Source organism: Diabrotica undecimpunctata, chromosome 1, assembly GCF_040954645.1.
Source record: "Diabrotica undecimpunctata isolate CICGRU chromosome 1, icDiaUnde3, whole genome shotgun sequence".
Lineage (NCBI taxonomy): Eukaryota > Metazoa > Arthropoda > Insecta > Coleoptera > Chrysomelidae > Diabrotica > Diabrotica undecimpunctata.
The window spans coordinates 87,813,795-87,826,605 of NC_092803.1; the positions used below are offsets into that span (position 1 = coordinate 87,813,795).

Sequence of the window (12,811 nt, forward strand, 5' to 3'; positions counted from 1 at the left end):
ATAATTCCTGACCTAGGATTTAGTGATCACCTACCCACAATGTGCAAAATTGGTGTCCAAAACATTACCATCCACATGCCACCAAGGAATAACAGAAACTTCAAAAAAGCTAATTGGAACCAATATACCTCAGTATTAGATCATCATTTACATCATTTCCAGGGGAGAACTACCGATCATTTGCAGATCTAATAAATGAAGCTGCACAGTTGTCCATCCCATTGTACAAATCAAATGTTAATAAACAGTATCATATCCCATGGTGGGACGAATCTTGCGCTGAAGTCATTAAAGACAGAATTAAGGCAACAAAGCAATTCCAATCAACACCCAACTTACAAAATTATTTAATAGTAAAAAACAAATGTGCTATAGCTATAAGATTCCTTAAAGAAAAAAGAAAGAATAATTTTAGGAAATTTGCAGAAGGCCTTAATAGAAACTCGCCAATCAAGACAATATGGGATAAAGTTAGGAAAATAGCTGGATATGGTAATAGCCCAATTAACTCCCTTCCTGATCCTAATATGGCACAAGAGATACTGAATTCCTTGGCTCCTCCCAGTATACATTTACATCAACAAAGTATACAAACTAGCAATACAAGTTCCCCTTTTACCTTTAATGAATACAAATTCATAATCAATTCTAAAAAGGAATCTGCTACGGGACTTGACTTAATTTCATACTCTATGATTAGAAATCTACCTCATTCAGGATCATTACTATTATTACAAATTTTTAACAAATGCTTAAGTACAGGGACCATTCCGATTGAATGGAAACAGTCATTAATAATTCCAATCCTAAAACCTATGAAAGATAAACTCACTGCAACTAACTATAGGCCTATTGCCCTCACCTCTTGTGTAGGTAAAGTTTTAGAATCAATGATCAAAAATAGGTTGGAATGGTGTATAGAAAATAAGGGAATCCTCAGACTATTGCAGCTAGGTTTTAGAAGGGGTAAAGGATGTTTAGAATGTCTATCCTTTTTGACATCTGAAATCCAAAAATCATTTAGTAATAATGAATGTACAATAGGAATATTCTTGGATATCCATTCAGCATATGATAATGTTAATATTGACAAACTGTACTCTACATTAATACATTTGGATATACCACATGATTTAGCTAACCTCATATATGACTTTTTAAAATGCAGAGAACTGTTTGTCAAAGATAACTCTGGGTTAGTACATGGCCCAAATACCACTAGCACTGGACTCACACAAGGATCACCATTAAGTCCAATGCTATTTAACATATATACCTACTCAATACACGAAATGTTCCCCAAAAATGCTAAAGTCATACAGTATGCTGACGATTTTGTAATTCTAGTCAAGGGAGTGAATGTTAAAAATATGATATCAAAATTAAACAAATATTTAGTCAATCTTGAAGCCTGGCTGGACAATCATAATTTGAACATCTCTGTGGGCAAATCTAAAGCTATCTTGTTTACAAGGGGTAATACCAAAATAATGCATGGAAATATCAGTTATAAGAGTCAACATATAGAGTGGGTAGATAAAATTAAATACCTAGGAATGGTTTTACAGAAGAACCTTAAATGGAAGGCACACATTAACCAGCTGGAAGTCAAAATAGGTAAAGCACTGAATGTAATGCGTGCCTTGTGTGGAACATGGTGGGGCAGTGACCCAAAAATATTAAAACTGATCCATGAAGCACTTATCCTAAGTCATTTAAACTATGGGGGTCAATTCCTATCTACGTGCCCTAAATATATATTGAAGAAACTAGATCAGATGCACTACCAAAGTATTCGGATTATCACAGGATGCATGAAATCAACTCCAATCCAAGCCTTGTTATCAGAATCTGGAGAACTGCCATTAAAATACAGAAGAGAATGGCTCACCACAAAATTTTTGCTAAAAAACCTAAGCATTAAAAACAACCCTGTCATTCAATCAATCATTGAATTAGAAGCACTTTGTAATATGGACAATAAATACTGGAGAAATAAGGAAAAACCCATATTGATAGCAACTATCAGAAAAATCCAACCTTATTTGCAGAACCTATATTCCAGTAAACTTCTTCCTTGCCATGAATATGACTTGGAACTACAACTTCAACCATTAGGAATTCTGAATGAAAATATTACAAAAAATGAATTCAATCTTATGAATTTTGTGAACTTAGTTAAAAAATTCCATTCATACAAAAAATTCTTTACAGATGGCTCAACGGACACAATGGGAAATGCGGGATTTGGTGTTTTTTCCCCAGATATAAACTATTCATTTTCATCTAAACTACCCAATCATACCCAAATATGTACAGCAGAGATTACTGCGATCAATCATGCAGTCCAAATTATACGGGAACAAAATATCACAGAAGCCATTATCTTTTCTGACTCCAAAAGTGCACTACAAAAAATTAAAAAAACAGGGTTTTCTAAAGACACAGAACATATATCGTATTTAACGAAAAGAGGAATTATCCTAGCAAGGAACAATAATATCAAAATCTTACTAGCATGGATCCCAGGACACACTGGTATCACTGGAAACTACAAGGCCGACCAACTTGCCAATATAGGTCGTTCCCTGAATATTCCCATGAATATCAAGCTAGAGTTTTCAAATTTCACACCCTACTTGAAAAGAGAGATTTGGTCTAATTGGGCAGCTGAATGGTACGAAGGATATGGCACAAGCAATTCATTCTATGCCAAAATTAATAAACGAATCCACACACTACCATGGTTCAATAAATTCGCATATATCAGTAGGAGACATTTAACTACAATCATCCGTATGAGAACGGGCCATTGCTCATCCCCTCTTCATCTATTCAGAATTGGAGTCAAAGATGATCCTTATTGCGAATGTGGCCAAGTGGGAGGCTTAAACCATATTTTATTAGAATGTCACTTAAATCAAAACCCACACTTTGACTTGTATGCCGAATTAGCTAAAACTAAACTTCCCACCCCCCATAAATATTTGTACAATTCTCACAAATATTAATGAAAATACAATCAACACCTTATGCAACTTTATTTCTACCTTTAATATTAAATTATAAACTATGATATTCCTTCGTTCAGTCCTGGGTGCTTCTACCTTATCCGTTGGTAGCATTTCTGGTGTGTGCAAAGCTTGGACGCTACCCCCGAGCGAGAAAAGTTTATACCTTTGTTGTGTTATATTACTAATATTTTAGCCTGTGAAGAAAAAAAAAACCAGCACAAGTATACATGTAGAATAACCTAAAACAAACAAAGGAAGAATATAAGTGTAGGTAGACACTGATTGCTGAAGCAAGACAAAAAGTGTCTACCCTCGAAGTAAACTGGGTAAATTGTCTAGAACATAGCCCAAAAAAAGAATAAGAAGAAGAAGAAGATTTGTTTTGGTTAAGTTTGAAAAGTTTGTTACAAAAGAATACAAAATGGCAAGCGGGACACCAAAGAAAAAGGCATCTGCTGAGCAATTAAATTACTTAGTAAATTTTATGTCTGAGCATAAAATATTATTGCACGGAAAAACGAAACCATCAGAAGCAAATAATAATATAATTGATAAATTGTGGGACGAGTTAACTCTCTCACTGAATGCTATGGGTTCAGGTCCGCAAAAATCAAAAATGCAGTGGAAGAAAGTAAGTTTTTTTTGTCTAAGACTAAGTAGAAAAGTTTTGGTAAATGAATTAGATTTTGGTATAGTAAATTAATTGGAGCAGCAATTCTTAAAATGTTTAATGCTTTTCATTAACCTTGATGATGTATAATTATTGGTAATATAATTAAATTATTTTGCAGACTTTCATCGACTGGAAGAGTCATACAAAAAAAAAAGCAAGGGAGTGCATAAAATCTGAACAAAGGACAGGTGGTGGAGAAGCAGATGGGAAAATACTAACCCCAATTGAAGAAAAATTAATGGGGCTAGTATCTTGGATAGCAGTGAAAGGTGCTGATGTACAGGAAGTGGGATTCAATAATGAAACTATAGATCCTGTACCAACAAGCAATCAACTAGATGATTTACTGATTGAAGAACAAATGGAAAATGAACCAGAAGAGTGTACAGTTGAGACAGAAATATTTTTACCCAGCACATCAAAACGTCCAGCAGAATTCATTTATGTAGCACCTAAGAGAAAAGCCCCAACAAAAGGTACATAAAAATATGTTTAAATTGCTAATTAATTTAAGAATAATGTTTTATTGTCTATAAGTTTGTGTTATTTTTGTTTTCAGATAAAGGTAGTAATCTCCAAAAGGCAGCAGAGGCATATGCTGTAGGCCAAAAAGAAACTGCTGCAATTTTAGAACGTTTCATGGCCATGAAAGAGTCAGCTTCAGAGAGCGAGCAGTTGCGGCAAAGAGAATTGGACTTGAAGGAGATGGAATTAAAAGTGAGATGGTTGGAAACAAAAAATAAAACCAGAGAATTAGATCTAAGAGAGAGAGAATTGGATTTAAAAGAGAGGGAACTAAAAATTAAAGAAAAAAAATGATTTTGTACTTTTTATTCATAACTGTTGTATATGTTCCTACAAATATATTTAATTAAAATAATTTCTTATCAACTGACTTCTTATTCTACGGCCTATACCTAGCAAATTTACATTTGGTGGTTCTGAAACAAATTGAGTTATAAAAAACTATGTACATATTCAAAGTTAAAAATTTACCATCATTATTTTCAACAGGATTTTGCTCAACTCTGTTGAAATCTTCGTAATTGTCTTCCACTTCTACATTATGCTCAATAAGGATATTATGTAAAACACAACAGGAATTTATAATGGTTGCTGCTGTAACAGGACAATAATGTAGAACACGGTGCTTTAAAAGGCAACGGAAGCGCATTTTCAAAACACCATCACAGCGTTCAATTGTGTTTCGGACATGTATATCGACCTTCTGGGGTACCTTCTTGTGCCCCTTCTACTGGTGTCAATAGCCATGGTTGCAACGGATACCCAGAATCACCTACAATTGTCATAAAATTAAAGTAATTTGCACTTATGCCGATAGTATTTTTTTGGATATACCTAACAACCAAAATCCTTGTTCATTATTATTATACATTTCCTCCATATGCATGCTTGCATTTGACATATTCCATATTGCTGAATCACGCATGGATCCTGGATATCTAGCATTACAATTAAGTATTTTTAAATTCGAATCACATATCTAAAAAAAAAAAAGAAAATTTACTTCAAATATTTAGTGTTAACAAATTACATACAATCTGGCAATTGATACTATGAAACCCTTTCCTGTTTATGTATACAAAACCTGGATTTTGTGGATGATCAATAGGTGGGGAAATAATTGCTATATGAGTACCATCTATACAACCCACTACACCTGGGAAATTAAACTTTTCCATAAAACTAAAATTTACATTAAACAATAATAAAGTTGATAATTGAATAACTTTATTTACCCACGAGCTACTGACATCTTTGCCACTATGGTTGTGGGAAATCTAATATATCTTCTACTAAGATGTGTCGATAATATCATACTTATTTCTCCAATACAAAGACTGACCACCGACTGACTCATCCCTAGTAAAAAATCTTGCCCAACGCTTTTTTGATAACTTCCATGTGCATAAAAATGTAATGCACATAGGACCTATAAAATAACTATTAACATATATTTATTCAGTATTTTCAGCATATTTACTTTCAAATGATTTGGAATTGACGTAATTCTGCGTGGATCTATTAAGAATGGTTCTAATTCATGGATTAAGTCGTTGGCTATCTGTTTTGGAAGCCTATATAAACCTCTAAAAAGTTCATTAGGAATTTCAAACGGATTACTTGTATCCCTTATAACTCGTTTTTGTAAGTTAAAAAGTTGCCTAAAAAATGAAAACAATTATTATAGATTATTAAATGTAGTTTAAACTTAAAACTGTAGCACTTGCCTTTGTAGCTCTGCTTCTATTTCTCCTCCAAGAATGATACCCATGGCCATATCTATTTGGAAATTCATTGTACACGACACAAATTAAATTAAATATACAATTATCTAAATAAAAATAAACCACAGACTAAAAAATGAAGAAGCTACAAAAATTAAGCAACCGCTAATTTATATTAAAAATAATTATTTTTAACAAGTCAACAAATAAATGTCAAAACAATTGGAATTGATACCGATGCGCAAGCGTCAAGACCAATTTCGATGTCGAAATTTAATCTCGACAGAGCTTGTCTAGTCGAAATCAATTACTACACAACATTCCGATAGTAGAGGTCGAGATGAGTTACAGAATACCGATTCCTATAATTCCGATCCGACTTGCTGACCTCTATTCGATTTGACTCATTTCTATTCGATTTGTAGTTACAGAATAGGGCTGATTGGCCCTTTTAGCTCCAAGCCACAGAATTTATCTGTGACCTTCATTTAAAAATCATTGAAGTCTGTCATTGTGTCAAGTGTCATTTAGCACGGAATGGAAACGGAATCACGAAATGTTCTTTTTTAAGCATTGTGTAGTTGCACCATATAGTTGTAGGGTCAGTTAGTCAGTTTGTGTCTTTGTTGAACATATGTAAATGATATATAATTGTTTCAAATAAATAAAAAGGTTTATTTGACAAATAAGTTAAAAACGGAGCTCTGATATTGCCATTGTGAATTTGTAGTGGTGTAGTGTTTTATTTTAATTTTAATTTTAGTGCTCTTGAAGTGAGTCTGCATAATTAATTTTGTTGTCTTTCAAGTAATTATTTTTATGCCGAAATGTAGTTCATTTTCAAATGCTTTCCTTTTTGATTAAAGCATGGCTTAATGTTTTTTGAACACCTAAGTAATCAAATTATTCTGAGGATTTTTTACTCTGTTGTTTTTAACATAATTCTACTGTGTAGTTATTTTGAACTTTCAAAAATGTAGGGCATTATTTAATATGTTTATCTAATAGAATATGTTAAGAGCATATTTAAAATACATTAAATTCCTCAAATATTTTTGTAATTACATCATTTGATAAACGTTTTTAAACAATATTTTATTGTAACTGTTTAAATAACTAAATATTAATTGAAATTCTGATTGCAAGAAACATTATGATTACATTGATTTGAAGATCTTTTAATCCAAAAATAAATTTAAATTGATATTCATTTACACTTCTTCCTCACTAAATGTTGAATTTTTTTTTCGGTTGAGTTTGTCTTGTCAGTTTTTTATATGGCTATTTTACAGTATTGTAGTGTCGATTATAAAGTAAATAATGTCTCTCTATTTTAAGGTAATACCTATATAAGTTTTGGCAGAATATTTATATTTAAAAACCTTGGACAGGGAAAGAGAGAGGACAGGTAATCTTCATTTAATAAACCTTTAAAAAGTGAAGCCAGTTTTGATGTGACCGCCATGTTTTGTGACTGTGTGTTGCCCATTACTACCTCTCACAGGGTTACCAGGTCTTCTGATTTTTCAGTAGATCTACTGATTTCAACTTCAATTTACTGATTTACTGAAACACTATATCAATCTACTAAAAAATATGTAATGATAAAATCATGTTCAAAAAGTCATCATTATGTCAGTGTTCAATTATAAATTAAAAAAAAATCTATTTATTGATATATATTCATTATTCTCAATCTACTGAGCAAATAAAATATGATCTGGCAACTTTTCTGGTGCCAATTTAGGCTTCAGTCAATTCCATACAATTACGTGTCCCCTCTCTTTCCTTGTCTAAGTTAAAAAGTCAAATTTGAAAAGGTCTTTTAAAAAATTAATTTCATTTAAATATATTTGTAACATTAATAATTGTATAATTACCACTTTTCAATGAAATAATATCAATTTAACTACCAGCACTTTTCCTTTGCCATAAAACATTGAGTTGAAAAAATATTTCTAAGGGAGAAGTTTCCTTTTGTTTTGGATAATAATTAATTCAACCACATGGATTAAATAACATCATAACTAAACTACCGAATTGGGAACAAAATTACTTAAATGCAAATTTTCCCTTTCACAAATATCAACATTCTTGCAGGTGATTGGATTGGTCTTCAATAACTTCAAACTCAAAAGTTTCTGAGATAATTGCATTTTACAAATCAGCTGCATAATACTGATTTAACGCAATTACTCCTGGCAATGAAAGAAAAATAAACAAAAACATCAATACTTTAAATTTTGGTATAAAATATCTTTAACTAATGTTAATAGATTCTGATAGATTAAAGGAAAAATAGTATACATACGCTAATATTGTTTACAAACATTAGTAAAATAATTAATAAAGTATTATAAAATTTGACATCAAACAAGTTACATTTTACATTAAATAAAAGTCAAAATAAAATATATTTTATTACAAACAAAAGATATAGGTAAACTGAATAACATTAAACTTTTTGTCAAAGTACTTAAGTGTTTGTTATGTCCACTATTTTCTTCAATGCAGTTATTAATACATTCCACAAAAGATCATATTTTGTATTTTTTAAATTTATTTATTTAATATACGGGATAACCTCATTAAATATTAATATTTACAATATACAAAATAGTGGTTAAGTACACAGTATTTTAAGATTTAACAAAATGAAATACTCACTAAAAAATACAGACTAAACATATATACCCTTACACATTATCTGTGCCCATATATTCACATGGGTATATGTATAATACAATTGTAAAACATAAAAACCCAGCAGTTAATTCTATGATTCTAAGATACACCACTATAAAGATGAGAAAATAACATTAAAAATAAAAAAAAATAAGTATTACCTAGTTACAATAAAAGCATAAAGTATTATTACAATTCTGTGTTTGCAGGGTAAAAGTTCTTAAGTCAAGTTTTGGCTATTTTGAATTTAATGGACCAACGGATAGGTGGCTATCTATATTTGTGGGTAAAAAAACCTGAGTCCTACATAACGATTCATTTCTACAATATAATTGGAGGAAATAATAGCGTAAGTCAAATATTGTTTGTTTGTATTTGGGTAAAACAATCTTAGTGACAATAGAACTTATTCACTTATGAAATTTTGAGCAAAAGTTCCTATGTCTGTTTGGGAAGTTATACCCGGCAACCTTGAATTAACATAACATAAGAATCAAGTTTCTTACTGTGATTCACAGTTTATGTTTTAGAAGCTTATTTATCACTGTGTTACTGTGTTATAGAAGTTTGTATTTTATCTAAGCTAGTTTATAACAAAGTAGATAGTTTTTCAAGAGGAAACAACTAGCCCTAATGGGTTTATCTAAACAGTATAGCTGTAAGTATTACATATAATTATTATTACTTTGTAAAATGCTAGTGAAGTTATGATTTATATTTTATTAGTTTACAAAAATTATAATGTTTTTATATGTAAATTATTTTAATTTACTGCTAGTAAACTTATGATTTGTATTGGTTTCATACAAATAGAATTGGTTTTAATTTTGACATATTTGTTTTATTTATCAGATAAAAACCAGGCAACCACATGCACATCAGCCAACAGTCTAGCATCAACAAGCACATTTAGTGATGATATACAGAGTGCCTCAAAAGATAAATGTAAGTGAAAACTGAGTTTAACAAACATATTTTACTAGATGCAGTTTGTTTTTTCGTGTTGTCTTTTAATAACACTTCATATTTTCTCATGGCAAATTGTAAATGAGTTTGAGGATTCTTTTCGTAATAGTGGTGACGAAGACAAAGGCCTAGATGACATAACTCAGACATGTACATCAGGCAACCGTCAAGCATCAAGCAGTACATGCGGTCATGATATACAGAGTGTCTCAAAAGATAAATGTAAGTGAAAACTTAATTTAACAAACATATTTTACTAGCTGCAGTTTGTTTTTTTGTGTTTTTTTAATAGCACTTCATATTTTTTTAGGGCAAACTGTAAATGAGTTTGAGGATCCTTTTCATAATAGTGATGATGAAGACAAAGACCCAGATTACATTCCAGAGTTTGATAAATCAAATTTAGATATTTCAATGAACAATTTAGATAATAATGTTGCAGGGCAGAAGAAAATTGAACTTACCACACCACAAGGTACTAGTGACGCCAATGGAGACACAGGAGAAAGTAGTCCAGCAGTAAATATAAAGAGAACTAGAAACATAGTTCAAACAGTCCCTTCTAAACGATCAAGAATTGTTAGAGCAACAAGGAAGATTTGCAGAAATACTGGTCAACTATATGTCACAGAAAGTGGTAAAGAAGTATGGGGTAAATTTTGTCACAATTTATTACCATGTCAATTGAATTGTAGTATTAGATTTATAAACGACAAGAGCTGTTTTCTGGTTTTTGGTCTTTAGGAAGTCACGATCATTGAGCAGACTATACTGTTAGCTTGATTACGTCCAAGCCTAAGGCAACAATTCATATATGCTCAGATACTAACAACCGCAAAAAAATTTACATACTAAAATATTAAAATTGATGGAGAATTCCATAAAATATGTAAAGTATGTTTTATGAAAACTATGTTTTATTCACTGCCCTGCTGTGGTACAGTGAGAAGGAGTAGTTCATCTTTTCTTATTTTATTTCATTTGTTTCACACAATATATATATATATATATATATATATATATATATATATATATATATAAATTAAGGATCACTCAGAAGAGTGGTGGATTTTCTCTGTCAAAAGGTGGAGAAAAAAGACAAAGTTGATGGCTACTTCATCTATTTATTGAAGACGTTTCGCTTTCTTAATCAGAAAGCATCATCAGTTCATCTAAAAAGAACAATATGAAAAACCACACAAGCATGGAAAAGTTGTTACATGTGTTACCTTAAAAAGATATGTAGCAGTCAGTGATAACAAAGTTGTAAAGACATTTAAGTAAATGACATTATACGATTATGATGTATAAACAATAAATTGAACTAGATAAGTTAACAATTTGTTCAAACTAAGCACAGCAAAAAGAGCATGTGGTTTTGTTTTTTTATATAAACGTATAAGTTAAAAAACATTAAAAAAGAGAATGAAGAACTAAGAAAATCAAAGAAGCACTTCCAACAATATAGCAATAGTTATGATTTAATTTTTACTTTAGGTAGCATTATTGTATTAATTAATATTGAAATTGAATAATTTAATGTATAATGAAATTACCACTCCTGGCTTATTGAATGCTGCCGGTAAAATGGTGTTTAATTAAGACAATCACGCCATCAACGTAAAAGACAGTAAAAACCTCGAGGTCATTAATTATGACAGAACAGCAAGGTGAAGTACCAACCCTAATGATAGAACGGTTTATTTAAATGATAGGATGAGTTTGGGTGACAACCTGTTTGTAAGGAACCAATAAATGAAAGGAAAGGTGGTTAATAACACCAAATTTCCCCCATTGATCGGCTAGGAAAAAACAAACAAAACAAGTGAGGTCAAACCAAAAACTCATATATGAATCGTCAACGTTGTGGATGGTTAATCAGCCACAGGTGAAGATCAATTATAATTTCCAACAGTCCAAGGTTCATAACTTGGAGCTGCTAATGAAAAAAAAAAAAGAATTCTATGAATCACATCAATTATATAACTGTATTGAACTATTTGATTAAAAACAGTTAATACAAATCTGTGTATATGCTACACGAGACTAGGTCAACAGTAATGCAAGTTGCCTAAGTGTAAGTTAATATAGATTAGATTAAGAGAGGTGGCCTTTCGGCCTATTTCACTGCGACCTTTTCAGATCTATTGTGGTCCTCTAGTCCTAGATAACATTCTCTAGCCTGACCCTTTTTATAAAGTCTAGTAGCTTCAAGACTGTACCTTCCATGTAGCTATTTGCCGGTGGATTTTCTTCTCCTAATGCAAAGAACCGCACATTTGCCAGACTGTCACACTGACATAAAATGTACTCTGCTGTTTCTTCTTCGAGGTGACAGAATCTGCACAGGTCATCATCTGATAATCCCATCAGCTTACAGTGCCCTGTTAGAAGACCTTCTATGACCTTGACTGTTTTCCTGTCTTTGCTTATTAGGTCTGCCGTAAATTTTGGCGACTGTTCTGTAATGAACTGTTTCGCCTGTCTTTGTCCTGGTGAATTCCTCCACCATTCCAGAGACTTGTGAGCTACCCACTTCCTTGTAGCCGTTCTTGTTACTGATTTAGCAACTCCGCAGAAGGGTTCCGGTCCAATGAATGGCAATGATGAGCCTTGTTTGGCCACTTCATCTTCTTTTTCATTGCCCTTATGACCCTCGTGCCCCGGTACCCAGGCTACCGTAACCTTGCTACGGTCTCCTAAAGTTTATTCGTTTACCAAATTCCCATCAGTAAACATGAGCACGTGTTGATATTCGCCGTCTCATTCGTCAAGAGGCTATAAAATATAATTTATTACCGTAAGCGAGACAGATTCTCATGTTACAGATCCCAACTTGTGATCATTTTAAATTCTAATTGTATCGTGTTGATTTTTAAGTTAATATATTGTGTTATATTTATGTTATAGTTATTGTTAAGTTATTTACTGGTCGTGTTATTTTTTAGTTTAGTTTAATTGTGATATAATGATTAAATTTCAAGAAATTCTTACACTAACAGTTTCAAAAGTAAATATTTTTAAAAATCATATGATGCATAGGTCGTACATCAGTACGACCCTGTTTGGCTTACACGTGGTTCTATTGACGATTGGGAATTTGTAGAATGAATAGGGTATAGTTTATTTAGGGCACACACGCAATCCCATACTAGCTTAGAATTGACCTCTACAGAATTGAGTGCCTTAAGCGCTGCCTGACTATCTGTGAAGATGGCAACTGA

General features: G+C 31.9%; 3 protein-coding genes across 10 annotated transcripts in view; all 3 read left to right on the forward strand.

Moving 5' to 3' along the window:
• The first annotated feature begins 3,433 nt into the window (after nucleotides 1-3,433).
• On the forward strand, nucleotides 3,434-4,510 carry LOC140451323 (uncharacterized). The gene is made up of 3 exons (XM_072545072.1): nucleotides 3,434-3,645; nucleotides 3,806-4,163; nucleotides 4,247-4,510. Exons 1-3 carry the CDS (start codon nucleotides 3,436-3,438, stop codon nucleotides 4,504-4,506), a joined length of 828 nt encoding a protein of 275 aa, XP_072401173.1. The 5' UTR covers nucleotides 3,434-3,435; the 3' UTR covers nucleotides 4,507-4,510.
• Nucleotides 4,511-6,529: 2,019 nt separating this feature from the next.
• The window catches only part of LOC140451284 (angiomotin-like protein 1), an 880,806-nt gene continuing 874,524 nt past the window's right edge, over nucleotides 6,530-12,811 (forward strand). For 3 of the 8 annotated variants that reach the window (XM_072545057.1, XM_072545053.1, XM_072545045.1), the window contains exon 1: nucleotides 6,532-6,709. The gene's annotated coding sequence lies outside the window, so the exon portion shown is untranslated. Of the gene's footprint in view, nucleotides 6,710-8,830; nucleotides 8,971-12,811 lie in introns of all 8 variants that reach the window. The other 5 variants (XM_072545036.1, XM_072545041.1, XM_072545031.1 and 2 more) reach the window with 4 other exon arrangements.
• Nucleotides 9,605-10,331, forward strand: LOC140433105 (uncharacterized). The gene is made up of 2 exons (XM_072521160.1): nucleotides 9,605-9,809; nucleotides 9,898-10,331. Exons 1-2 carry the CDS (start codon nucleotides 9,605-9,607, stop codon nucleotides 10,329-10,331), a joined length of 639 nt encoding a protein of 212 aa, XP_072377261.1.

Excerpts from the sequence above, each read along its gene's own strand:
- LOC140451323 (XM_072545072.1), top strand. The coding sequence starts at position 3,436 with ATGGCAAGCGGGACACCAAAGAAAAAGGCATCTGCTGAGCAATTAAAT. Across the intron at positions 3,646-3,805 it reads CAAAAATGCAGTGGAAGAAA|ACTTTCATCGACTGGAAGAG; the intron begins GTAAGTTTTTTT and ends ATTATTTTGCAG. Across the intron at positions 4,164-4,246 it reads GAGAAAAGCCCCAACAAAAG|ATAAAGGTAGTAATCTCCAA; the intron begins GTACATAAAAAT and ends TTTTGTTTTCAG.
- LOC140433105 (XM_072521160.1), top strand. The coding sequence starts at position 9,605 with ATGCAGTTTGTTTTTTCGTGTTGTCTTTTAATAACACTTCATATTTTC. Across the intron at positions 9,810-9,897 it reads GAGTGTCTCAAAAGATAAAT|GGCAAACTGTAAATGAGTTT; the intron begins GTAAGTGAAAAC and ends ATATTTTTTTAG.